A 26525-nucleotide genomic window follows, 5' to 3' on the forward strand; every position below is an offset into this window, starting at 1 on the left:
CAATATGTGTTCAGTTCAGTTCAGTTCAGTCGCTCAGTTGTGTCCGACTCTGCAACCCCATGGACTGCAGCACACCAGGCCTCCCTGTCCATCACCAACTCCCGAAGTCCACTAAAATCATGTCGATCATGTCGGTGATGCCATCCAACCATCTCAGCTCTGTCGTCCCCTTCTCCTCCCACTTTCAATCTTCCCCAGCATCAGGGTCTTTTCAAATGAGTCAGCTCTTCACATTAATATGTGTTAAGTGGCTGTATTTTACCATGTGTGAATGTATCTCAATTAAGCTGTTATTAAAAAACCCTTATGCCTAAGCCAATCAGCACACAGCACTGTCCTGGTCTTATGACTGGGTGTCATGTGACCTCAGACTGGCTGGAAATGCAGGGACACAGACTCTCTTCTTCCAGGCTTGGTGCTGAGAGAATGAGGGTTGGAACCTCTAAAATCACAGGACAGCCAGGAGCTACTGGGCTCACTGCAAGGACCCTTGAGACACAAAAGATCCAAAGGAATCTGGATCCAGCTGTGCCTGAACTCCATCAGCTGGTTATGGAAGCTAATAAGCTTCCCTTTTGTCATGAGTTACTTTCGTGGGTGCTGGTGGAAGATGAAGAGTAACAGCTTAGAGAATCTAAAATCCAGAGCTGGAAATCTCAGTCTCCTTGTTATACTGGACCATGATCACCCCCCAACATAAAACTTTAAAAGGCTGTATATCCACCAGTCTTATATACGCACCATCTTCTATGTATCCATTCTCCAGTGGGTGGACATCTAGTGGCTTGCACTTTTCATTGGTGGTGAGATTCTTATGCATAAAGCTTTGCTACCAACCCAAATCTGAACTATTTCGTTAGAACAAATGGGATTAATATATATGGGAGGAGATTTAAATCACCTGTGCACTAGTGGCTCCCTGGGGATCGTGCTTCTCTTTATATGCCCCCGAAGGCTCCTCTCCCACACTGATTCTGGGCTTGGCCACTAGGCTCACACTGATGCATATTTTCCCTTGACAACTGTCTGCAGGACATATAAAAACAGGCCAGGGGCCAGTTTGGCCCATAGATCATAGTTTGCTGATTTCAGTTCTAAATCATCATCAAAGCTGGATATCTGGGCATCCAGAGATGTGGTCCCAGGAGGGATCAACAGATGGAGGTCCATTTGTCATCTCTGGCTTGGGGAAGCCGAGCTGTGCCTACCAACCTCTGTTGCATGTGTGCTAAGTCAGTAGTGTCTGACTCTGTCACCCCATGGGCTGTAGCCCACCAGGCTCCTTTATCCATGGGATTCTCCAGGCAAGAAATCTGGAGTGGGTTGCCATGCCCTCCTCCAGGGGATCTCCCTGACCCAGGGATCGAACCCACATCTCCTGCAGCTCCTACACTGCAGGCAGATTCTTTACCGCAGAGCCACCGGGGAAGCCAACAACCTCTGTTAGGGGTTGGCAAACTAGAGCCCACAGGCTGAATCCGGTCCACTGCTTGATTTTCTAAATAAAGTTTTATTGGCAAACGGCCATGCCCATTCATTTTCATTCTGTGTCTGCTTTGAAGTCTATTCGGTTCCCTAAATTTCCATTGTCTCAGCCACAAAGGGAGACACTCACCAGCAGATTCTACTTTGTAGGGTCACTGTGAGGTGTAAATGGATCACTGCAAAGGGCTCAATTGATGGCAGGGTACACCCTCTGGGTCAGCTCAAATGTCAGATGACCTGACATCTGTCTGAAGTCATCCAGTAAATGGGAGAAGTGGCCCCAGTCAGTCCAAGCCTCAGCAGTGCCTCTCTGGTGGGCATGCGTGCTCAGTCGCTCAGTCACGTCTGGCTCTTTGCAACCCCTTGGACTGTACCCTGCCAGACTCCTCTGTCCATGGGATTCTCCAGGCAAGAATCCTGGAGTGGGTTACCATTTCCTCCTCCAGGGAAACCTTCCAGACCCAGGGATCAAGCCTGCATCTCCTGTGTCTTCTACATTGGCAGGATTCTTTACCACGGAGCCACAAGGTAGACAACAAGCCATATCTGAGGATAGAGACTTGCCCCACAGTGGTTACTAGTTAGAACGGGGGCCAGCAAATCCAGCCTGCTTGCTGCCTGTTTTTGCAAATAAAGTTTTAATGGCACACAACCATCCCTTTTCATTTACATATTATCTACACGTGGCTTTCACAACGCAAAGGCAGAATTGAGTAGCTGCAGACACCATCTGACCACAAAGCCAAACATGTTTTGGATCTGGACCTTTACCAGCCCCTGGATTACAACATCAGATAGCCCTGGGTTCAAATCCTGATTCTATTCTTATAAACCTTGGATGCAATTTAAATTCTGGATGCCTCAGTCAGTACCAAGCTCACTGGGTTTTCTGAGGATTTATTGTACTTCATTGATCCCAAGAGACATATTATTTCTACATTTGACATTTCCGAAATATGAATGCATCTTACAGTTAGAATGGGCAGCACCTTTTTCTTTCTGAGCAGTCTCTGAGAATAACAGGGCTTCTTATCACATGTTAGATGTGGTAAAATTGGATAAATGAGATACCATGTACAAAGCATTTAGCGTGCATGGGGCACACAGTCCTGGGGAGAGTTTAGTTACAATAAAATGTTGGACCTGACCCATCTCCCTGGAAAGTCATATATCAAGGCTTTGAGTCTTCATGACAAAGCATCTAATGAGAGAAGCACAGGAGCCAGAATTCACGAAAAGGAAGGAGGTACCAAGAACAGCCTTGAGGGCACATCCCCAGGCATCAAGGACCTTACCTCCTCGCCGTATCGTCGGTAACTCACTTCATACAGCACAATCAGACCGTTGGGTTCCTTGGGCTCCTGCCACATCAAGTGAACAACGTTGTTCTCGAAGATTTCATGGGTCACGGGGCCAACAATATCATCTGCCTTGGCTGTAAGGAGCAGTGATTAGTGCTGGGGACTCGATCCCTGGATCAAACCCCACCTCCACCACTGAGCAGCTGAGCAAACTTAAATTGGTTGTGTAATTGTGTTCCATTTCCCTTATTGGAGAATGGACATTCTCATGGAATTCTTTACATATTTATGTCTATCTATCCATCTATCTATCTATTTATGTATCTATTGATCTAGGAGAACCCTACTATATATATATATATATATATATATATATATATATACACACACACACACATACACACACAAAAATGTATGTATTTCTTAATTTCACTTTATTTTTCTTATGACTCACATACAGAAAAAGAGTCAGACACAACTTAGCGACTAAACAACAACTAGAAAGATGATTATAGTTAACAATGTATGTGTGTGTTGCTCGGTTGTGTGTGACTCTTTGCGACCCCATGAACTGTAGCCCACCAGGCTCCTCTGTCCATGGAATTCTCCAGGCAAGAATACTGGAGTGGGTTGCCAGTCCCTTCTTCAGGGGATCTTCCCAACCCAGGGATCAAACCCAGGTCTCCTGAACTGCAGGCAGATTCTTTACTGTCTGAGCCACCAGGGAAGCACAAAGTTAATAATGCTGTGCTTTATACTTGAAAGCTGCTAAGAGTTGATCTGAAATGTTCTCACCACAAACAAGAAATGGTAATTTTGTGCCCTGATGGAGATGTTAGCTAATGCTATTGTGGTAAAGATTTTGCAATGTCTAATGGAACAAATCAACACATTGTACACCTGAAATTTACATAATGCTTTATGTCCACTGCATCTCAGGGGAAAATGAAAAATGATGAAGGCAAATAGAGTCTCATGTATGCTGCCTAGAGAGTGGAGAGCTTCCTTGGTTAGCCTGTGTCTCTTGGCTCTGCGATGAGTCGACCTACCTTCAGGCATGGTCCTGGCGCTGACATAGGCAGCCACGCTACACCTCTCCTCGGGGGAATCTTGGTTGCAAGCCTGAAGCTCGATGCGATAGCCAGTAAAGTGACGCAGGCCGGAGATGACCAGCGACTCCTTGTTCACCACTTTCTCGAAGGGTCTGTGCTCCTCCGAGCTCATGGGCGTGCTGGTGGAGGAGGTATTGGGGAGCCCCAGAGCGGTGGGCACGGCTGCTGTCACATTCCCCACGTCACCAAGGGCTCTGCGTTTCCTCGAAGGCCTGTCATGACAGGAGGACACACCTGGTCATACAATCACCATCTTTGAAAAAGTGCTGCTGGAGAATAAAAAGGCTTAAAACCAAAGACTGAGATGCAGTGAGATTCAAGGGGAGGAGTGTGTACATTACAATGTAAATTTCCAGGAATTATAACCCAGAGTCGATTTTAAAGAAGATGCCCTCCTAGGCTCATGTCAGGCAAGCCTACCCGAAGAGAGGAGTGGGGAGGCTCTGGGACCACCCATAGTAGACACACCAATATTCCCCTCAACATGCTTAATTTCAGATTTTCATTTTGCAGATGAAGAGTCCAGCCAGGGTTAGTGTCAAAATTGAGATGCCAAAAGTGTGTCAGAGTCTAGCCCTGCCAAATGGTTCAAGCTACTTGACACCATCACCAGTTTAACCAGAAGAAATACATCTTCTTATTCTTAGGCCCCTTTAGGACAATGGCATAATCTAAGTGATTAAACTTCAATCCTTGGGAAAAAAAAATTTCAACACTCAGGTTACTAAGGGTAACTCCCAAAATTGCCTATGCGATCGGCACATTTTCTCCCCTTTAAAAGATACACGAAGAAAAATGTTAATAGCCTAAAAAATTATAAATCCAAAAAGAAAGGTATAAAGAAAATTTGAATTCCTTAGCATTCCACTGACTGCTATGTCCTTTGGGCAATTATTTTTTCTGTGAATGTTACATACGGGTATAATGGGGGGATCAAGCTAGTTCTATAATCCATTTGGCTCACTTGTATTAGAAGCAATCTCAAATATTTTCCTGAAAACATAATGTCTCAAGTAGGATGGAATTTACTTTTTTTTTCTTCAACGTGAAGATATTCCCTCCTTGTTATGAAAGTGCCACATGCTCATTGCAGAAAACTTGGAAACCTGTAGAATATTCCATTTAATGCAAGAACCATAATTTACTTAGTCATCCTCCAATTTTTAAAATATAAGCATATTCCCAATTTTTTTTGCTATTATAAATATTACTGTGATCATTGTCCAAGTGTCTCATTAGTTCCTAAAAGTAGACTCTAAGACATTATTAGATTATGCCTCTTCATACCTATGGCTAAATTGCTACCCTCCAGACCCTTTAAACTGACTTGTGGTCACACCCATAAAGGGGGTTCCCAGGTGGCAATAGTGGTAAAAAACCTGCCTGCCAGGAGATGAGACGCGGGTTCGATCCCTGAGTCGGGAAGATCCCTCGGAGCGGGGCATGGCAACCGACCCCAGTATTCTTACCTGGAGAATCCCATGGACAGAGGGGATTGGCAGGCTACAGTCCATAGGGTCCCAAAGAGTTAGACACAACTGAAGCAGCTTAGCACACAGATATATCTGTTGCTTATTTATTTATATTGTACCTACTTTCTGAAACTCTCATTCTAAGAGTTTCAGGGTTGATTTTCTTAGGTTTTCAAGGAATACTCTTGGATAAAGGGTCAGTAAACTTGTCACATAAATGCTAGATAGTAAATATTTGGTGTTTTGCCAGACGTGTGTTTTTTGTCACAGCTGTTCAACTTGCAATGGCTTTCAAGCCACGGCAGCTTGAAAACAGCCAGAGACATGATGTACACAAGTGGGAGTGGCTACTTTCCAATAAAACTTGTTGACAAAAACAGGCAGTCTGTCTACTCTTGAATCAGAATACCTGAAAATATCAATGCTTTTGTTTCCCACAATCCATTCCTTACAATCTATTCCAATTCTCATTTCTGCCTTACTGCACTGGCTGCTGCTACTGCTGCTAAGTCTCTTTAGTCGTGTCTGACTCTGTGTGATCCTACAGACGGCAGCCCACCAGGCTCCTCCGTCACTGGGATTCTCCAGGCAAGAACACTAGAGTGGGTTGCCATTTCCTTCTCCAATGCAGGAAAGTGAAAAGTGAAAGTGAAGTCGCTCAGCTGTGTCCGACTCTTAGGGACCCCATGGACTGCAGCCCACCAGGCTCCTCCATCCATGGGATTTTCCAGGTAAGAGTACTGGAGTGGGTTGCCACTGCCTTTTAGATACCCAGAGAATTGTTAATTAGTTATGATGAGATTGGCTTCCTTCCAAAGTAAACAGGAATAGTTTTAAGAAAGATGTTACTTTGGATGTTGGTTTCATCTAAATAATATTTATCTTGTTGCAGAAGTTTTCTAGTCCTAGCTTTATAAAAGGCCTCTCCCCCAACTGCCTTTCTTTAAGTCCAGTTCAGTTCAGTCACTCAGTCATGTCTGGCTCTTTGAGACCCCACGGACTGCAGAACGCCAGGCTTTCCCGTCCATCACCAACGCCTGGAGCTTACTCAACTCAATGGTCGGTGATACCATCCAACCATCTCATCATCTGTAGTTCCCTTCTCCTCCTGCCCTCAATCTTTCCCAGCATCAGGGTCTTTTCCAATGAGTCAACTCTTTGCAACAGGTGGCCAAAGTACTGGAGCTTCAGCTTTAGCATCAGTCTTTCCAATGCATAGTCAGGGTTGACTTCCTTTAGGACAGACTGGTTGGATCTCCTTGCAGTCCAAGGGACTCTCAAGAGTCTTCCCCAACACCACAGTTCAAAGGCATGAATTCTTCGGTGCTAAGCTTTCTTTATAGTCCAACTCTCACATCCATGCATGACTACTGGAAAAACCATAGCTTTGACTAGACGGACCTTTGTGGGCAAAGTAATGTCTCTGCTTTTTAATATGCTGTCTAGGTTGGTCATAGCTTTTCTTCCAAGGAGCAAGCATCTTTTAAATTCATGACTGCAGTCACCAGCGGCAGTGATTTTGGAGCCCCCAAAATAAAGTCTCTCACTGTTTCCATTGTTTCCCCATTTATTTGCCATGAAGTGATAGGACCAGAAGCCATGATCTTAGTTTTCTGAATGTTGAGTTTTAAGCCAACTTTTTCACTCTCCTCTTTCACTTTCATCAAGAGGCTCTTTAGTTCTTCTTCACTTTCTGCCATAAGGGTGGTGTCATCTGCATATCTGAGGTTATTGATATTTCTCCCAGCAATCTTGATTTCAGCTTCTTTAGGTTAGTAATTTAAAAAATCTTAGTTCCCCAGCCAGGGATTGAAGCCTCATCACCTGCAGTGGAAGCACAGGATCTTAACCACTGGACACCCAGGGAACCACCTCCCCCCATAATTTTTAATAAATGTTATTTAATGAGATTATTATGACTTTCCTTATTGAATCTCTTGATGAATTAGATTCTACTATCAGAACACCTGATCTTGAACCATCCTTGAACTCATGAGATTGATGGTATTGCCAGCACAGTGCTTTGTTTAGGACATTTGGATCTAAAATCCCATATTAGGTGGTCCTGGGGTTTTCTTTCAATGTAGCATCTTCATCAGGTTCTGCTAAGGGATGTTGTTTTACAAAATGAATTGGGAAGATTTCCATATATTTCTATGCTCTGAAAGTTTCTGAAAATAGTTTCTCTTTGAGAGTGTGAAAGGACGCATCTATAAAACTCTCCAAACCTGGGGCCTTTTTGTGAAGAAATTCTTTGACACATTTTTTTTCCAGTCTTTTCCCAAGGTCGTTAGGATAGTTAATCTTTCTGCTGCTTCCTGAATTAGCTTAGACAAGTTAAAATTTTCACCTCTCTGAAAGTTTCAAATTGAACAGCTCATGGTTATCCAGAGAATTTACCACAAATTTAGCTATATTAATTTTCCCTCCCTCCCTAACACATTATATTTTACATTTTATAGTTTTTTCTTAATTTACAAAAAATCATTTAAGTCTACTAATTTACAACAAAGTCCAGGTTTGGCAATATTCTACAAGTGAAGGTATGTGATGGTCATGTCTCTGATATTTTCCAAATGGATCTTTCTTTTTTTTGCTGCACTGTGCAGCGTGCATGGGATCCTAGCTCCGAGATCAGGGATCAAACCCAGGCCTCCCTGCACTGGAAGCATGGAATCTTAACCGCTGGACCACCAAGGAAGTCCCTCCAAATGCATTTTAATGAAAATTTCCATTTCAACTTCCACCCAATAGAAATCTAAGTGACCCACTTTTAATCACCAGGAAGTAGAGTTTTCTGTTCGAGCTTTTGAAATTTACCTTTAGTTTTTGTTGCGTTGTCATCAGCAAAAACAAACCTTACTTTGGGGGTACTCACTAAGATTTTCTTTGTGGCCCTTTTGTCTGAAAAGACCATTGACATTCCTGAATGGAAACCAAAGCTAGTAAGCCAAAGATACACCCATGCTAGCAAGATTCAAAACATTTCTATACAAGCACAGATGAGCCTTCCAGAAATGATGGAGACCCTGGGGTCTCACGAATAACTACTGAAAAATTGATTATCTAATAAAAAAGAATCATAAATGGCCTCTAACAGGCCAAATATGCATACACCAAAAGGATTATATCCAATAGGACAAGACCACCACGTGGTCACAGAAGACCCCCATGATTGGATCAAGGTCTCACATTTCTAGATCTTTGTGTGTGGGTGTGTGTGGGTGTGTGCCTTGAACGCTCAGGTGTGTCTGATTCTTCAGACCCGTTGGAATTTTAGCCCTCCAGGCTCCAGTCTGTGGGATTTTCCAGGCAAGAATACCGGAATGGGTTGCCATTTCCTCCTGCAGGGGATCTTCCCCTCCCAGGAATGGAACCCTCACTTCCTGTCTCCCGCATTGCGGGTGGATTCTTTAGCCGCTCAACCATTGTGCTACAGTCGTGTCTGACTATTTGCAACTCCATCAACTGTGGCCTGCTACGCTCCTCTGTCCACGGTATTTTCCAGGCAAGAATACTGGAGTGGGTTGCCATTTCTTGCTCCTAGGGATCTTCCCCACCCAGGGATTGAACCTGGGTCTCCTGCATCGCAGGCAGATTCTTTACCATTTGAGCCATCAGAGAAGCCCAGATCTTTCTTTACTACAGATTATATTCCAAATGGCCACTAGAGGGCAGACTGGGGCCGAACATTGCCTGAAAATAAACCCTCCCTTGGAAGAATAAAATCGTTCTCACAGCTCTCTTACCCTGCCTTTCCAGTCTCCCCTCCTGTTCTTCCCAAGAGTCCAGGATTCTTTCCACCGACTTCCCCTTCGCCACGTTCTCTCTGCCTGTCCTCTCCTCCAGGACACCCCCTCATCCTTCAATCCTCTCTCTCTCTTTTAAATTGAGGCGTGCTGTAATTAGTCACTCAGTCGGGTCTGACCCTTTGCAACTCCATGAACTGTGGCCCACCAGGCTCCTCTGTCCATGGGATTCTCCAGGCAAGAATACTGGAGTGGGTAGCCATTCTCTTTTTTCAGGGGATCTTCCCATCTCAGGGATCAAAACCAGGTCTCTCGCACTGTAGGCAGATTCTTTACCGTCTGAGCTACAGGGAAGCCCATAAATCCTGGAGTGGGTAGCCTATCCCTTCTCCAGCGGAATCTTCCCGACCCAGTAATCGAACCGGGATCTTCTGCATTGCAGGCGGATTCTTTACCATCTGAGCCACCAGGGTTTCCTCACACTGAGGCATAGTTGACTGTCTAAGACACACGTCAAAGGGGAGCATCCCTGACTGTCCTCGGCGGATACAGGGACACAGCACACCTGTGCTCAGGCCTGCCGCCATCCTGCACTAGTCACCCCAGATAAAAAAACGTTCCACTCCCGGATAAGCTTTCCCCACTACCTGCTGCTAAGTGGTTTCGACTGGCTGAGTGTCCAGCACAGTTCTGCACAAACGGTGGGCTTGATAAATAAATGTGTCAGGGCATGGAGGAAAATTGGGCAGCATCTTAGAAGCGCCCTAGGAAGTACACCCTTGATCCTATGTTTTAGTAGGAGTGTGTTAGTTAGGATACCCCCCACCAATCATGCCCAGGTTCCATTTCAGGGTGAAGGCGTGTAACGTGTGAATTTGTGAAGCGTCCCCTCTCGGCAGAACAACGCGATTCATGCATCAAACCACAGAAGGCCCCCGGGGATCTCAAAGGGGCTCAACATGCTTCCTGCCCCGAGGGCCCAGTGGCCCTGCACTGTGCAGCCACCAGGGGCCACGCGGACATCCCACAGGTGAGTCATACCTAGCGTCCTCGGCAACAGGGCCTGAAGATGATTTTCTGTGAAAACAAAACCAGCCGCTTTGAGGACAGACAGAACTTCTTCAGACAGACCTCTTGCTTCTGACACCCTGTGCCAGCAGCCCAAGGGCGCTTGCCCCAGACCATGGGCCACTTGTTCCCATCACTTGAACCACATCTTCCCCAGCAGGTGTGTGGGACACAGCAAGCAGTTGGGAGGAGGGAGTCAAGAAAACACCCCTGAGACCTGGTCATCTGGGGTCATCTGGGGTTCCCATGAGATATCAAACGTAACACTACTTTTTTCTTTTGGGTCATGCCATGGCTTCCCCTGTGGCTCAGTGCTAAAGAATCCATCTACAATGCAGGAGATGCAGGTTCGATCCCTGGGTGAGGAAGATCCCCTGGAGGAGGGCAAGGCAACCCACTCCAGTATTCTAGCCTGGAGAATCCCCTGGACAGAAGAGCCTGGTGGGCTACAGTCCATGGGGTCGCAAAGAGTCGGACACGACTGAAGCACACAAGCACGCAGCATGTGGGATCTTCCCTGACCAGGGATTGAACTCGTGTCCCCTGTATTGGAAGCGAAGAGTCTTAATCACTGGGCCACCAGGGAAGTCCAAACTAGTTTTAAACCTTATGACTGACTCGGCCACTATCCTTAAGTCTGGTGGAGTTTTAATGGGTGAAACAATAACTGTCTCCACACCTGGGCTGTGCCATTTAGTGCTTTTTTGGACTCAGGGTCAGATAAGAATACATGAAAGAGAAAAGAAACGTTATATATGGACAGTTCTAATGGAGCCTCTAGCAGGAGCAATGCTAAGCCTCTGAAGAGACCCACTTTCGAATCTTGTTTTATCTCAGTGCAACCTCTGGGGGCGGGAGGTTGATCCACTTTGGAAATAACCAATTGTATTGGGCACTTCTGGGTAGCTCTGGTGAAGTCTGTTAGCGGGAAGGGTCAAGAGTGGAGAGGGTGGGGGCAACTGAAAGCTCCCAGCACATTTGCTTTGTCAACCTGGGCAGAGTTGGGGGTGGGGGTGGGGTGGGGAAGGCTTTGGACCCGTAAAAGGGAGTAGGCAAGTGCTTCAGTGGGTTACCAGAAAGACTCGTGAACTTATTAAGATGCAGACAGTGCTACTGCCATCTAGTGGGTGGAGGCCTGGGGTGCAGCTCAACATCCTACCCTGGACAGGATGGTCCCACCCCAGAGAATGAGCTGGCTCCAAATGTCAACAGCACCAAGGCTGAGAATCCCTGTGAGACTCGTGTAATCTCACAACCATAAAATATAGGAACCATTTTTCTCTCCATTCTTCAGATGAATAAACTGAGGCACCGAGAGAGGTAGAATAACCTGTGACCCACAGAAACTTGCCTTCTACCTGTGTCTCAGCTTTCAGGAAGGATAAAGAGGTATGAAAAAACCAAGAGTCATTTTTACTGCAGACCCTCTGTTTACTTCCCCTTCACTCACTAAAGGAAACATATTTAAATAGTGAAGTCTCTGGGGTTTTGACGAGGCCATGGAAAGTTCTGGAAGGATGAGAAGTTTCTTTAGATTAAAAAAAGAGAATGCACTGAGCTTGAGACTCAGCCATAAATCAAGCATTGGGCTGGGCATGCAGCTCTCTGTCATCTAATAATTGAATTTATTATCTATAATCAATCGATTAGGTAATGATCAATCATTGATAATCATCAGAACTCAGACTGAGACCAGAGGTTGGGTTCATGAGACATCAGAGAGCAAAGGCTGAATTTTTTAAACGCTCCTCCTTTTGAGCGGAGATGGGGGGCAGTTCCTCTTCCTGGTAAGGCACTTGTTATAATCTCAAAATCTCTTCCTTCATCCAGGGAAGTGGCTCAGCGTGGACTCAGCCTATCCTCTGCGTCTGCCCCCATTTGTCTTGTTCCCTAAAGACCTGAGACCCCAAGCCAATAACAAATCCTGACCTGGGGATAAAAACCACGTTGTGCAGGTAATCTTCAAACGTTTTCCTGAACGAGGACTCCTCCAGCTCCTTGAGGATCTGCGAGTCGGTCTTTGGGCAGGAGCAGCATTCGCCAGCAGACTCCTCATACTCACTCTGATTGTGCTTCTGGGAGCCCTCCGACTCGAATGGTGGAGACCAGGTCCGGGAGGGCAGCTTCAACCCTAGGGAAAGGCAGAGCAGGGCTCAAGTCCCCATCCCATTCCCGCCCCCCACCACCTACACACACATGCAGAGCAAGGGGGACCTTCTCAAAGTGGCTGGGCACATGGACAGAGCTCAGTGCAGAGATCTGGGTTCAAGTTCTTCTGGGAAGAATAAGATCCTTCACTGGAGGGTCCTGACAACAGAGAAGGTGCCTGTCAGCATGCAGCAGGACACTGTCGGACACCACAGCCCCACAAGGCTGGAGGCCAAAGGTAACTGTGCCTGTCCCTGCCCTTGGGGAACTTAACATTCCAGTGGATGAAGTGCACAGGAGTGGGAAGAATATACAATAAACTAAGAAATGCATACGCTGTGTGTCAGATGGCAGGGGAAAAGGACAGAGGGTCTCTGGGGCGAATGTCTCAGAGAAAGTGATGCTAAGCAGTCCCCAAGTAAAAGAACGATCCATGCGCATGTCCTGTGTGTGTGCTCAGTCACTCAGTCTTGCCCTACTCTGTGATGCCATGGACTGTAGCCCGACTGGCTCCTCTACCCACAGGATTTCCCAGGCAAGAGTACTGAAGTGGGTCGCCATTGCCTCCTTCAGGGGATCTTCCATCTCCAGCATTGGCAGGTGGGTTCTTTACTGCGGAGCCAGCTGGGAGGCCCATAGAAGATGCAGGCTACTCTTTAAAGGCTTAAAACAATGCCCTTGAGGCCGGGTGCCTACTTGTGTCTATTGAGCAAGGGAAATTCCATCTCTTCCTCTCCCTTTTAATGGCTCCGGGAGACAATGAGCTCTAAGTATCTTCCTGTGAATGCTGAGTACCCACTCGGAAGCTTTGCAAATCCTTAAACATACTTCTTAACGTTTATTAATAGACACAGAATAGCCTGTGTAGGTTTTAGCTGTTAGAGGGGTTATTGATGGCATTATAGATGGAAAATAAACTTAGGATTTCCTTAGTAAAGGGTGGTGGGGCGGGCTCCTGATTTTTTTCTGGGGAGGAAGGGACTTTTGATCAGACACAGACACCTGTCACCCTTTCCACATGCCACTTGGTGCCCCATGGGTCTCTGTGACACATCTAGTCAAATCTCAGGGACAAAGTGGAAAGGTGGGGAGTGGGGGAGTCAGTGTTTCACAGGGACAGAGTTTCCATTTGGGGAGATGAGAAAGTTCTGGAGATGATGGTGGCGATGGCTGCACAACAATGCGAATGTGCTTAATGCCGCTGAGCTTTGCACTTCAAAGTGGTTCAAATGGCCAATTTTATGTTATGCAAGTTTTACAGTTAAAGACCATATAGCTGACAAGACTGTACTGTATAATTGAAATATACAATTCAATATCAGAGAAGAAGCTAGAAGTTCTCATTTGAAAAAGGAGGGGACTTCTCCGGTGGCTCAGTGGTAAAGAATCTGCCTGCCAATGCAGTACGTGCAGGTTTGACCTCCGATCTAGGAAGATTCCACAGGCCACGGGGCAACTAAGCCCGTGCACCGCAACTGCTGCGCCTACACTCTGGAGCCGGTGCTTGGCAACAGGGGAAACCACCGCAACGAGAAGCCTGCGCACGGCAAAGGAGAGTAGCCTCCATTTGCCGCAACTAGAAGCCTGTGAGTAGCAGTGAAGACCCAGCACAGCCAAAACTAAGTAAACAGAGATTTCCTTAAACAAAAAAATAAATATGTGAAGTGATAGCTGTATTAACTAGGTGGGAGGAATTCTTTTCCAACGTGTATGCACAAAAAGTCATCACAATTTACACTTTAAATATCTTACAGTTTTCCTTGTCAATTATATCTCAATAAAACTGAAAAAAAAAAAAAAACACTTCTGATTCTAAAGGAAACTACTACGGATCACAGTTAGTAAATTATTTATCTTGTGTGTGTTATCAAGTTTATTTATTTGTGTGTGTACTGGGGTTTTTCCTTTGTGGCAAAATACACATAACACAAAATTTACCGTCTTACTCATTTTTAAGCATCGTGATCCAGTGTCATTAAGTATATTTACATTATTGTGCAACCATCCCCACCATCCATCTCGAGAACTTTCTCACCTTCCCAAACTGAAACTCTGTGCCTGTGAAACTCTGAGTCTCCATCCCCTCCCCCACCCCTGGCCCCCACCATCTGCTTCCTGTCTCTATAGATCTGACTCCTCCAGGGAACTCCTGTAAGTGGAATCAGACAATATCTGTCCTTTAGTAAGTTTATTTTTTTTAATTCCATAAACTTTGGGCAAAATGACAAATAAAATCATGTCAAATCATCACCTTCTAATGACAGACTGACTTCCAGAATAAAAGTTGTTGCTCTTAAAAAAAAAAAAGAAAGAAAGAAAGAAAACACGGCCTGCCCCGATGGTGGTGGCAGTTCTCGTTGGTGGTTTCGGTTGCTCGAATGCAGGGCCAAGAGTGCACAGCTGAGCCCATGACTTTGCTTGCTCTCGAGTTATATAAAGCATCCGAGGAGATAAATCACGTTTGCAACCCTCTGCTCAGGCGGGGGATGAGGTCACAGGCATACATATAGCACATGATCTTAGAGCTGGGACAGCTCCCGGAGATCATCTGGCCTCCTGCCCCTTTTCCCCAAAAGGAGGCAGCTGGTGACAAGCTGGGTGACTTGCCCAAAGCCCTACATCAGGGCACAGAAAACCTTAGGCTCCTGACCTCAGTCACATGTCATCAGCTGCCCCAAGGTAGGAGGTTACCAGTAACTCACAACATCTAAAGGAAAATAAACTCAGACCAGAAAGCAGAGACATCACTTTGACGACAAAGGTCCATCTAGTCAAAGCTATGGTTTTTCCGGTAGTCATGTATGGATGTGAGAGTTGGACTACAAAGAAGGCTGAGCACCGAAGAATTGATGCTTTCGAATTGTGGTGCTGGAGAAAACTCTCGAGAGTGCCTTGGACAGCGAGGAGCTCAAACCAGTTAATTCTTAAGGAAATCAACCCTGAAGGACTGATGCTGAAGCTGAAGCTCCAATACTTTCACCACCTGATGTGAAGAGACAACTCATTGGAAAAGACCCTGATGCTGGAAAAGATTGAGGGCAGGAGAAGAGGGTGACAGAGGATGAGATGGCTGGATGGCACCACCGACTCAATGGACATGAATTTGAGCAAACTCGGGGAGAGAGTGAAGGACAGGGAGACCTGGCGTGCTGCAGTCCGTGGGGTTGCAAAGAGTCAGACGTGACTGAGCGACTGAACAAAAACAACACAACAACACAGCAACAAACAACAACAAAACAACTAAAGGATAAATCAGGAGCTTGGGATGAACATACACACATGATTATATGTAAGACAGATAACCAACCAGGACTTACTGCCTAGCACAGGAAACTCTACTCAATATTCTATAGTAACCTATATGAGAAATTAATCTGAAAAAGAAGAAATCTAGGGACTTCCCTGGTGGTCCAGTGGGTAAGACTCTGAGCTCACAGTGCAGGAGGCCTGGGGTTGAGTACTGGTCAGGGAACTAGATCCCACACGCTGCAACAAAGACCCAGTGCAGCCAAATAAATAAATATTTTTTGAAACGAATGAATCTATGCATGTGTATAATTGAACCACTTTGCTGTACACCCAAAACTAATACTAAATAAATTGTAAGTCAACTATTTTTTAAATATTCAGTCGTGTCTGACTCTTTGCGACTCCATGGACTGAAGCCTGCCAGTTTCCTCTGTCCATGGGATCTTTCCAGGCAAGAACACTGAAGTGGGTTGCCATTTCTTACTCCAGAGGATCTTCCCAACCCAGGGATCAAGTCCCCATCTCTTGTGTCTTCTGCATTGGCAGGTGGATTCTTTAGCACCAGCGCCACCATACTCCAATAATTTTTTTAAAATAAATAATAAACAAAAGAGTCTGGGGATTGGGGGGAAAACCGTTTATATAGACTCAAACAAAACAACTAAAGGGGGGGAAAAGACTTCTGTTTCTTCAGTTTGATGGACTTTTTTACAACCCAGTTTTAAAATAATGTAAGACTAATTTATACACACCAGTTTGTGGCTTCAAATATTTTTTTCATTTTTCTGTAGATGGATGCAAGCCCATTAAGTAAGCGAGACTGAAGACTGGAAAATATGTGTCATTCATATACATTTTTAATGGAAAGCCTAGGGAGGAAGAGATTGGAGACTCTTTGCTGTCTCCAATCCTTAAAACTTAAGGGTCTAAAATTAGGGGCCAGGTCTTCCCTGGAGGTCCAGAGGTTAGGACCTTTCCATTGCAGAGTGGGGTGGATTTGATCCCTGGTCGGGGAGTTAAGATCCCAAATGCCAAGGGGCCAAAAAAATTAAAAGTAAAAAATAAAAATAAAATTAGAGACCAAAAAAGTTGATATATGTATAACTGATTCACTTTGCTGTACGCCTGAAACTAACAAAACATTGTAAATAAACTACTCCAATAAAAATTCTTAAAATAAGGGACCAAAATTCTTCCCTGACTTTGTCAGTCACCACTGCACACATTGTTGTGTTTCTAGCTTAGCAGGGAAGTCTTGCACGGGTTAACACAGCTACATCCCCACCAGGGGGAGGTGGACGAGGAAGGGGAAGAGGAGAACATTCCAGAACGCATCGATGCCAAGACACGGGGAGTGTCTGGTTTCAACATGAGTCTTCAGAGCTTGTCCGCACCCTGTGATGTTTAGAAATGTGAACGGGCAGACAGACGTCCCCTTACTGTGTTTTTTTTTTACAAAACAAAGGTTTGTGGGAACCCCGCGTCCAGCAAAACTATTACCACCGTTTCCCCAGCAGTATTTGATCACTTTGTGTCTCTATGTCATGCTTCAGTAATTTTCACAATATATCAAACTTCTTTCTTTGTATTCTACTTGTTATGATGATCTCTGATCAGTGATCTTTGATGTTACTAATGTAATTGTTTGGGCATTTTTTTAAAGCAATAAAGTATTCTTTAATTAAGGTATGTGCATGGTTTTCTTTTTGGTCTCGATTTCTTCTTTTTAAAATTTTTATTGAAATAAAATTGATTTATAATGTTGTATTAGTTTTAGGTGTACAGCAAAGTAACTGTCATATATACATATATCCTTTTTCAGATTATTTTCCATTATAGATTATTATGAGATATTGAGTAGAGTTCCCTGTGCTATGCAGTAGGTCCTTGTTGATTATCTATTTGGGATAGCAAACATTCAGACACGGCTGAAATGACTTAGCACACATGCTCATGTATATTTTAAGCATATTTTTTCTTAAACATAATGCTATTGCACACTTCATAGACTATAGTATAATGTGAATATAACTTTTATAGGCACTGGAAACCAAAAACTTCATGTGACTTGATTTATTGCAATATTTGCTTCATTTCGGAAGTCTGGAACTGAACCCTCAGTGTCTCTGAAGAATGCCCGTGTGTGTGTTTTCGTCTGAGATAAAATGGAGTGTGTGTTCCCACAAGCACATGCTGGAAATGGGAGGGGAGAGACGTGTCCCAGAAAACAAGAACACAGAAGATCCGGTGTGTAAAACCAGCCCCTCCCTGACCCCTGTCTGCACTCACCTTTGAGGCAATAATCCAGTTCATACAGCTCACTGTCTTCCGCCTGTCTCTCCCAGAACACCAAGTAGTGTGTGATATTGCCATTGGGGTCGGAGGGAGGCTTCCACTTCAGAATAATCTGGGACGAGGAATTAGAAACTGAGATGGGATCCAGGGGCACGGAAGGATCTGCCAAGGAGAAAGGAGACAGACAGATCCACTGTGAGGGGGGAGTACAGGCAGTCAGGTGGGCATGAGAGGGAACAGCCAAGTTAAAGAGATCCTGAGGATGTTCTCTGCAGTGTTATTTAACATCAGAGAAAACGGGAGACACCTGGACATATGGAACACTTGCCTAAGAAGAGCATGGGTTAGAAAATTACAATCCATGCAGTACCACAGACTGTATAGATTCCCATGTTCCACCATTTTTGCAACAAGCATTTACAGAGCTCTAAGGAAAGGCAGGCTGTCTTTGTTCCAGGCACTGGAAAGGTGGTGGGGAAAAGGAGGGTGATGGGAATAGATAAAGTCACATTTTCCAGTTAATTAGCCCCAAACTGAACCCAGTTGTGGGGCAAATTTCGGCAGTGCAAAGCCGTTCAAACCTATCCCTGAGCTGGCAGTCCATTTCACATCCCCCCATAGGCATCAACTTTGGGCTCCACAAAAGCTTCCCCTGGAGAACGGAGGTGGCAGTCAGCAAGGGGTAGGGGTAGGAGTCTCCAGACAGAAGACACAGTGGGTACAAAAGCCTGGAAGCTGCAAGTTTCCGGAACTCTAAGTCCTTTGGTTTTGCTGGAGGATACAGGGCAAGAGGGCAGTAGTCACAAGAGCTGGTTCATAACGCTTGGCCTCTATCCTATAGGATGGGATTTCTCTCTACTGATTTTGTGAGGCTGGATAATTCTTTGCTGTGGGTGCTGTACTGTGCATTGTTGTATACTAAGCAGCATCTCTGGTCCCACACTCTAGAAAATTCTCCAGTGGCCCATTCCTCCCCAAAAAGTGGAGATGTGGGAGAGATTTCCCTGGTGGTCCAATGGTTAGAACTTTGTCTTGCAATGCAGGAGGTGTAGTTCGATCCCTGGTCAGGGAGCTTAGATGCCACATGCCTTGTGGCCAAAAAACCAAAACATAAAGCCAAAGCAATATTCTAACAAATTCAATAAAGACTTTAAAAATGGTCCACATCAAAAACAACAACAACAACAACAAACCTAGAGCCTATTATAGTGAAGTAAGTCAGAAAGAGAAAACAAATATCATAATTAATGCATATATATGGAATCTAGAAAGATGGAAAGATGGTACTGATGAAGTATTTGCAGGGCAGCAATGGAGATGCAGACATAGGGAACAGATTTGTGGACCCAGGGAGAGAAGGGGAGGGTAGGATGATTCGTGAGAGTAGCATGGAAATATATACGTTACCATATGTAAAACAGATAGCCAGTAGGGATTTGCTGTAAGATTCCGGGAGCTCAAACTGGTGCTCTGTGACAACCTAGGGGATGGGATGGGAGGGAAGGGAGGTGGGAGGGAAGACCAAGAGGGAGGGCACATAGGTATACCTATGGCTGATTCATTTGATGTATGGCAGAAACCAACGGTGTAAAACAATTATCCTTCAATTAAAAATAAATCAATTAAAAATTTTAATTTCAAAAAAATGGAGGAGAGAAGCAGAGATGAAACAAAAAATGGCAAAATCTTGATAATTATTGAAGCTAAGAGATGAGTACCTAGGGAGAGGAGCTATTTTTTCCTACTTTTGTAAATATTTGAAAATTTTCCATAATGGAAAGAAGAAATATATGTTCCTCTCTAATGTCTTGTTGCTACTGCCTCATCTTCTGAAATTGTAAATCTCAGTGCCCAGCTGTTTTAGAAGCCAATGACCATGCAGAAAAAAAAAGAAAAACGACAAAGCATTTCATATGAAAGGCACGATGTCTGAGCTCACGCCTAAGTTCACATTCACAAGAAACGCTTACTAGTGGCGTCTGTCTGGACATAGATGATGTCACTCTTGGCCCCGTATGTACGGCGTTCATCAGAAAAGGTGACCAGGGTCTTGACAAAGATGGCATACTGGGTCCAGGGCTTGAGACCACGCATCAGCCACCCAGGGTGGTTCTGTGACTTGGGGTCGTTGGACCTCGTAGGCGGGTCAATATCCACCACTGTCCAGCTGTTGGAGCCGCACGCATCCTGCCCATCGAATTCTGTCACGTTCTGGTAAGGGCTTTCAAGACCAAACAGGTAAAGATGGTTATCATCCTTGACTATAGATCTAAAGATCAGAGAGATGTGGCTGGGGGAAGTTACCTCCTACAGGCTTGCACCCTGTTCACCAAAAATCTTGTGCCACAAAGAGAAAGGACACAGAAACAGTCAAAGAGAAAGGGATTGCTTCCCCTATGTCTCAATTTCCCAGTAATAATAATAGTGATCATGATGATGATACTATCCGAGTTAGTGACAAGATCACATGAGAGGATGTGGGCTGACTCCTCCACACACAGCCCGACACACAGTAAATCATAAGGGATGGAATAATTATCCACGTTAATATGATCACCACTTCCACTGTCTCCTTTTAAAACTCCAGCACAGTCATATACTCAAGACGGCTGGGTGTCATTGAATGACGACAGTGTTTCAACGTAAGATGATGAATAAATTGTGGGGAGGGACAGTGAGGATGATCACAGAGCATCACGAATATACTTAATGCCACTGAGCTGTACATTTAAACATCACTAAGATGATCAATTTCATGTTTGTTTTACCATAGATAATTATTTGTGTTGGAAAAAAATCCAAAATAGATTTAAAAATAAACTTTTTTTTTAAAAAGACACCTACTAAGTAGATACCTACTAAATAGAAATACCTACTAAGACAAATACTAAATAGACTTTTTAAAAAGACACCTCCTAAGTAGACTCAGTGACTTTTTGTTGAGAATGTCTGGTGAGAAAAACGGGGTATTTCTATAGGAGATTGCCCAATCTAGACCTCCAAAAGAAACCTGCCTGCTTCAATTTCTGGCTTTCGACAATAAGAAATGTTATTGACGTTATACACCATCAACTGGTGAGATCCCACCAAGGGATCTATGATATTTATTCCATGGATAAGAAGGAGATAGAAAGAAACTTCAGTGGGGGAACCTCTGAGCACAAATGTAACACTCACACCTCTTTATCTTTCTACTTACGCCTCTTTGTAGAACAACATGAACCCCAGGAGGTCTCGGAAGTCAGGAGGCCAATACGGCTCCCATTTCAGCAAGATCTTGTCGTAAGATGTCCGAATGTAAGAAAATTTAAGTAATTCATTTTCACCTAGAAAGGTTTAAAAAAAAAAAACACCCAGTATCAGAATTTTAAATAATTTGTTTCAGCCCAAAGCAGGTGATCCCATACTTCCAAGAGAATCCACAAGAAGGAAGATGGTAATCTGCTATTTCCTAGTGAGGTCTCATTTCCACGTGCCTTTCCCTTGTTCAGGGGCAAGAACAGATCATATAGGTTGGCCCCAACTGCAAGTCAATTACTTGACCAGATGCGCATCTAAAGAGCTGTGGTTGGCACTAACAGGGAAGGACAAGAGGCCAATTGGTGCTGGGAAAAGGACACTTTCAAGAATAACATTTGTCCTAACACAGTTTGTCTTACATGTGGATTTTCATGCCTGACATGTCAGAAAAAGTAACTCCAGTGCAAATGGATACAAGCTGACTGGGTTTAGAGAGAGTGCAGATCATTATATCTTGGAGTGACCACTCTTTGGAAAGACAATGCCTTGGAGACAGTAATTCCCTCTGCCTGGAATATAAGCCCTCCCTTAAGCACCACCCCAACCTTGCTCTCTCCCTCCCCTGAATTACCACAGTTTGCACCAAATTGTCTCATAACGAAACAGCTACACATGAGGGTATCATGGAAGCCTTGGCACCTCAATGCTCAGCTATTTCTTCAACAGAAAAACTCGTCACAGAAGGGTAGCCAGCTCTCAGTCTCCAACTGTAGCAATTGCAGAACTTTGCTGTAGCATTTGAGCCAAGGCCATATATATATGGGAGATGACATTGGTTCATTCAGTGCTTATGTGGCATCTTCCAGCACCAGGCATTGTATTTGGTATTTGGCAAAGAGATTAATGTGTACAACACTTGTCTTCAGTGTTTCAGAAAGTCTAACACACACTTAGTTGTTTTAGCTCACTGGGGGTAAGTGACACCCACCCTGGGTACCATTGTTTTAGCTCACTGGGGGTAAGTGACACCCACCCTGGGTACCATTGTTTTAGCTCACTGGGGGTAAGTGACACCCACCCTGGGTACCAGAGCGGTGGGGGAGGTAGGGGAAGTCACATTGTCTGGTCCATGAAAGGACGAGAGCATTGCCACTTACAGGATGCCTGGTCCCCATTGGTCTTTAGAGCAATGTCATTTCTCTCCTGGCGCCCCTTGGTTCCTGAAACTTCCTCCATCTTGTGAATTTCCGACAGGCAGAGTTTGGGGTTATAGTGGAAGAAGAGTTTCCCCTGAGTGATGGTGAGGTTGTGTTTGCTCCAGTCCCACAGCTGCCTTAGGTTCTGGTTGTCCAAGGCGTAGAAAGAGTAGTTCCTATGGAAACGCACACAGACCTAATCATTCATCAGCTTGTCATCTCCACCTCCAAAATGGTGGGGCCATGGCTGGAACTGATCTCATTCAGTGCTCCATTCCCAGTTCTAACCACTTGCTTGACACGTACTCATTACGTGTTGAATGGAGGGTGAGAGGTATAGGGGAAGCTGAGGAGGTCTTCAAGGCCAGGAAGATGCTTGAGATCAGTCTTGTAGGGGAGGAGGGCAAGACTGTGATGGATTGAAATACGGGTTTTGCAAAAGGGAAAGACTGAAGACACAGAGGCACCTGAGCTGGGCCCAGGGAAGAGCAAAGTAGCTTGTTCTGAACAACAGGTGGAAGGCAATCCTGAAGCGACACCATGGCCCAAACCCTCTAGTATACTGCATGCTAGACCAAGACCAAGAACACATGCGCTTCCTCGGCAGACAGAGGGGGGCCGCTGAAGGTTTTATAACAACTCAGTAACTCAGGTAGACCTACGCCTTAGACTCATGAGTGGGCCACCAGGACGTGATGAATGGGAAATGGACAGCAGCTTGACCTGTGTTATCCAACACAGAGACCACCAGCCACATTTGCCTCCTGAGCCCCTGTGATGTGGCCCTTCTGAACTGTATCAGAAGTAAAAACAAAAAAAAAAACAGCAAAAAAATCCCACAGATTTCAAACACTGAGCATGAAAAAAAAGGATGTAAAAGATCTTGTTTATCATTTTTTGATATTGAGTCCATGTCAAAATAACATTTCAGATTTAATGGGTTTAGTAAAAGGCATTACTAAAATTCATTCCACCTATTTCTTCTAAAGCTTTAAAAATGTAGCTACTAGAACATTTAAAGTCTCATATGTGACTTGCATTATATTTCTGTGGGATGGTCCTGGTAGTTCTAGAACCAGCAAGGAGGTCATTGGAAGAATCCAAATGAAAGGTGTGACCTTTGGCAAAAAAGGTAGTTTTATGGTTATATAATATTCCATTACATATATGTACACACACACACACATATACATCATGTTTTCTTTACCCATCCATCCCTCAGTGGATACTTAGTATACACACACACACACACACACACACACACATCATGCTTTCTTTACCCATCCATCCATCAGTGGATACTTAGTACACACACACACACACACACACACACACACACATCCATCCATCAGTGGATACTTAGTACACACACACACACACACACACACACATCCATCCATCAGTGGATACTTGGTATACACACACACACACACACACACACACCATGCTTTCTTTACCCGTACATCCATCAGTGGATACTTAGTATACACACACACACACACACATATACATCATGCTTTCTTTACCCGTCCATCCATCAGTGGATACTTAGTATACACACACACACACACATCCATCCATCAGTGGATACTTGGTATACACACACACATACACACACACACACACCATGCTTTCTTTACCCGTCCATCCATCAGTGGATACTTAGTATACACACACACACACACACACACACACCATGCTTTCTTTACCGTCCATCCATCAGTGGATACTTAGTATACACACACACACACACACACACACACACACACACACACATATACATCATGCTTTCTTTACCCGTCCATCCATCAGTGGATACTTAGTATACACACACACACACACACATCCATCCATCAGTGGATACTTGGTATACACACACACATACACACACACACACCATGCTTTCTTTACCCGTCCATCCATCAGTGGATACTTAGTACACACACACACACACACACACACATCCATCCATCAGTGGATACTTGGTATACACACACACACACACACACACACACACACACATCATGCTCTCTTTACCCATCCATCCATCAGTGGATACTTAGTACACACACACACACACACACATCCATCCATCAGTGGATACTTGGTATACACACACACACACACACACACACCATGCTTTCTTTACCCGTCCATCCATCAGTGGATACTTAGTATACACACACACACACACACACACACACACACACACATATACATCATGCTTTCTTTACCCGTCCATCCATCAGTGGATACTTAGGTTGTTTCCCTGTCTTGACAGAAAAAAACCCTAAGATTTTCTAACTCACAAACTTCCTAGTGAGGCCACAGATACAGTATCAGGCCCACATACCCAATTTCCAAGGTCTCCCCTCGAATCAGACGTAACTTCCGGAAGAAGGAAAGTGACACCAGGGCATAGGACCGGCGGATTTTCAGATATCCTGAAATTTCTTCAATGAGTCCAAGGTTGGCCTCTAGCTCAGCTGCCAGGTTGTCTAAGGAAAGGAGAGAATGAATATCCAGTGGGTTTCTACCAAAATATTTTAACCTTTCCAGAATTCCCCATGGTGAAGAGTTAACTTCCGGGCTGAAAATGATTTTTGCGAGCCCAGCTTCAAACACATTTATAAGGCAGTGTGGTTATGACAGAGACTGTCCTGCCTGCAAAGCTGAATGTGTTTATTATGCGGCCAACTTCTGCTCCCTCCATCCCCCTGCTTTGTTGCCCTTCAATGCAGGAACCACTGCCTGGGTTTATATTATACATTCATTTGTTTATTTGCAAGATCCACCATGCATGGACTTGGCCTTATTCACTGTGAGTATTCAATAAACGTCTGCTAAATAAATAAACAAAGGAGTACTTTTTGCCTTTGACAGAATTTCTGGAAACACAGTTCCCAGACCTGCAAAAGAGGTCATGCTATCTGCTTGGTATGGGATGGGGAGGGAGGTGGGAGGCGGGTTTGGGATTGGGGGGGGACAACACATGTACACCCGTGGCTGATTCATGTCAATGTATGGCAAAAACCATCACAAAATCGTAAAATAGTTAGCCTCCAGTTAAATAAATTAATTTTTTAAACTGGAAATGCCTGATGTCCCAGCTCAGTCCTGGACCCACTTCCCTGCTCCTCCCTGCCCCTCCTCGTCCCCACCCCAAGATTCTTATTTTCCAAGCTGAGAGTTGGGACATCAGGCATTTCCATTTTTCTTAATTAATTTATTTTAATTGGAAGCTAATTACTTTACAATATTGTGATGGGTCTAGGACTGAGCTGTGAACCCCAAGTTTGGAAGCACATTATTCCTTGCATGACTCCACTGATGGGTCTCTGGGTTGTTGTCCTGGTGTGCTCAGAGGGAGAGTGGATCCCAGGAGGCGGCAACCCCTCCCCCCAGAGCACTCACTGCCCCCTCGAATGTTGATGATTAAGCTTCCGTTGATGATGGTGCAGCCTCGGAGCTCCTGGGCAGATGTCACCGAATCGATGGTCTTCTCGCCTTCCAGGAGGTGGCATACCTTGGGACAGGGGCCCAGGCAAGGGGTACACATCAAGCTGCAGAAAGAGTGGGGAGAAAGATCAGGACGCACACACACACACACAGCAGAGAGCGTGCTGCACAGGGTCCCAAGTGACCATAAGGCAGAGTGCTTCAACCACAGCACTGCTGACATTGAGGTTGGAGAATTCTCCACTGTTGGGGGCTGTCCTCCACACGAGGGTGTTAAGCAGCCTCCTGCACTCCCATACTATGCTAACACCACCTCCCATCCAAGGCATGACAGCCAAAAATGTCTCCGAACATTGTCCCCTGGGGAAGGAGGTGCAAAAAGCCCCCTCCAGGTAAGAACCACTGTCTAAAGGGATAGGCTTAGGGCTTTTCTCCAGGGTGACAGGTTCTACAGCATTATCCCAAGGTCAGGGTACTCATGCCAAAATGATGGGGCTTCTGCCTTGTCCCAAAGAGAGGGTCTTCCCACTGTACCCCATGGGGAATCATGTACTACCCTGGAGATAGAACTCACACTATTACAAGGAACTGATGGGACTCCTGACGAAACCATAGTGACCAATTGTGCAGAGCTAATGATTTTACTCCAACTAGTGGTACTCAGGCTGCTACTGCAAGGTGATGGGATGTCTGCTGTTCTATGTGGGGTCTGACCTTCCCTGGTGGCTCAGTTGGTAAAGAATCCATCTGC

At 44.9% G+C, this 26525-nt stretch overlaps 1 protein-coding gene across 4 annotated transcripts in view; it reads right to left on the bottom strand.

Moving 5' to 3' along the window:
* Window positions 1–26525, bottom strand: part of INSR (insulin receptor) — a 146561-nt gene that overhangs the window by 26190 nt on the left and 93846 nt on the right. For 2 of the 4 annotated variants that reach the window (XM_070373709.1, XM_005890758.2), the window contains exons 4-13: window positions 25730–25878; window positions 24669–24813; window positions 22277–22491; window positions 21079–21205; window positions 19850–20100; window positions 17874–18041; window positions 12117–12318; window positions 10161–10196; window positions 3836–4110; window positions 2781–2920 (exon numbers count right to left, since the gene is read on the bottom strand). In XM_070373709.1, the coding sequence (XP_070229810.1) occupies window positions 2781–2920; window positions 3836–4110; window positions 10161–10196; window positions 12117–12318; window positions 17874–18041; window positions 19850–20100; window positions 21079–21205; window positions 22277–22491; window positions 24669–24813; window positions 25730–25878 (1708 nt within the window). The remainder of the gene's footprint in view (window positions 1–2780; window positions 2921–3835; window positions 4111–10160; window positions 10197–12116; window positions 12319–17873; window positions 18042–19849; window positions 20101–21078; window positions 21206–22276; window positions 22492–24668; window positions 24814–25729; window positions 25879–26525) is intronic. The other 2 variants (XM_070373711.1, XM_005890759.2) reach the window with 1 other exon arrangement.

The sequence above is a fragment of the Bos mutus genome, chromosome 7 (genome assembly GCF_027580195.1).
Source record: "Bos mutus isolate GX-2022 chromosome 7, NWIPB_WYAK_1.1, whole genome shotgun sequence".
NCBI lineage: Eukaryota > Metazoa > Chordata > Mammalia > Artiodactyla > Bovidae > Bos > Bos mutus.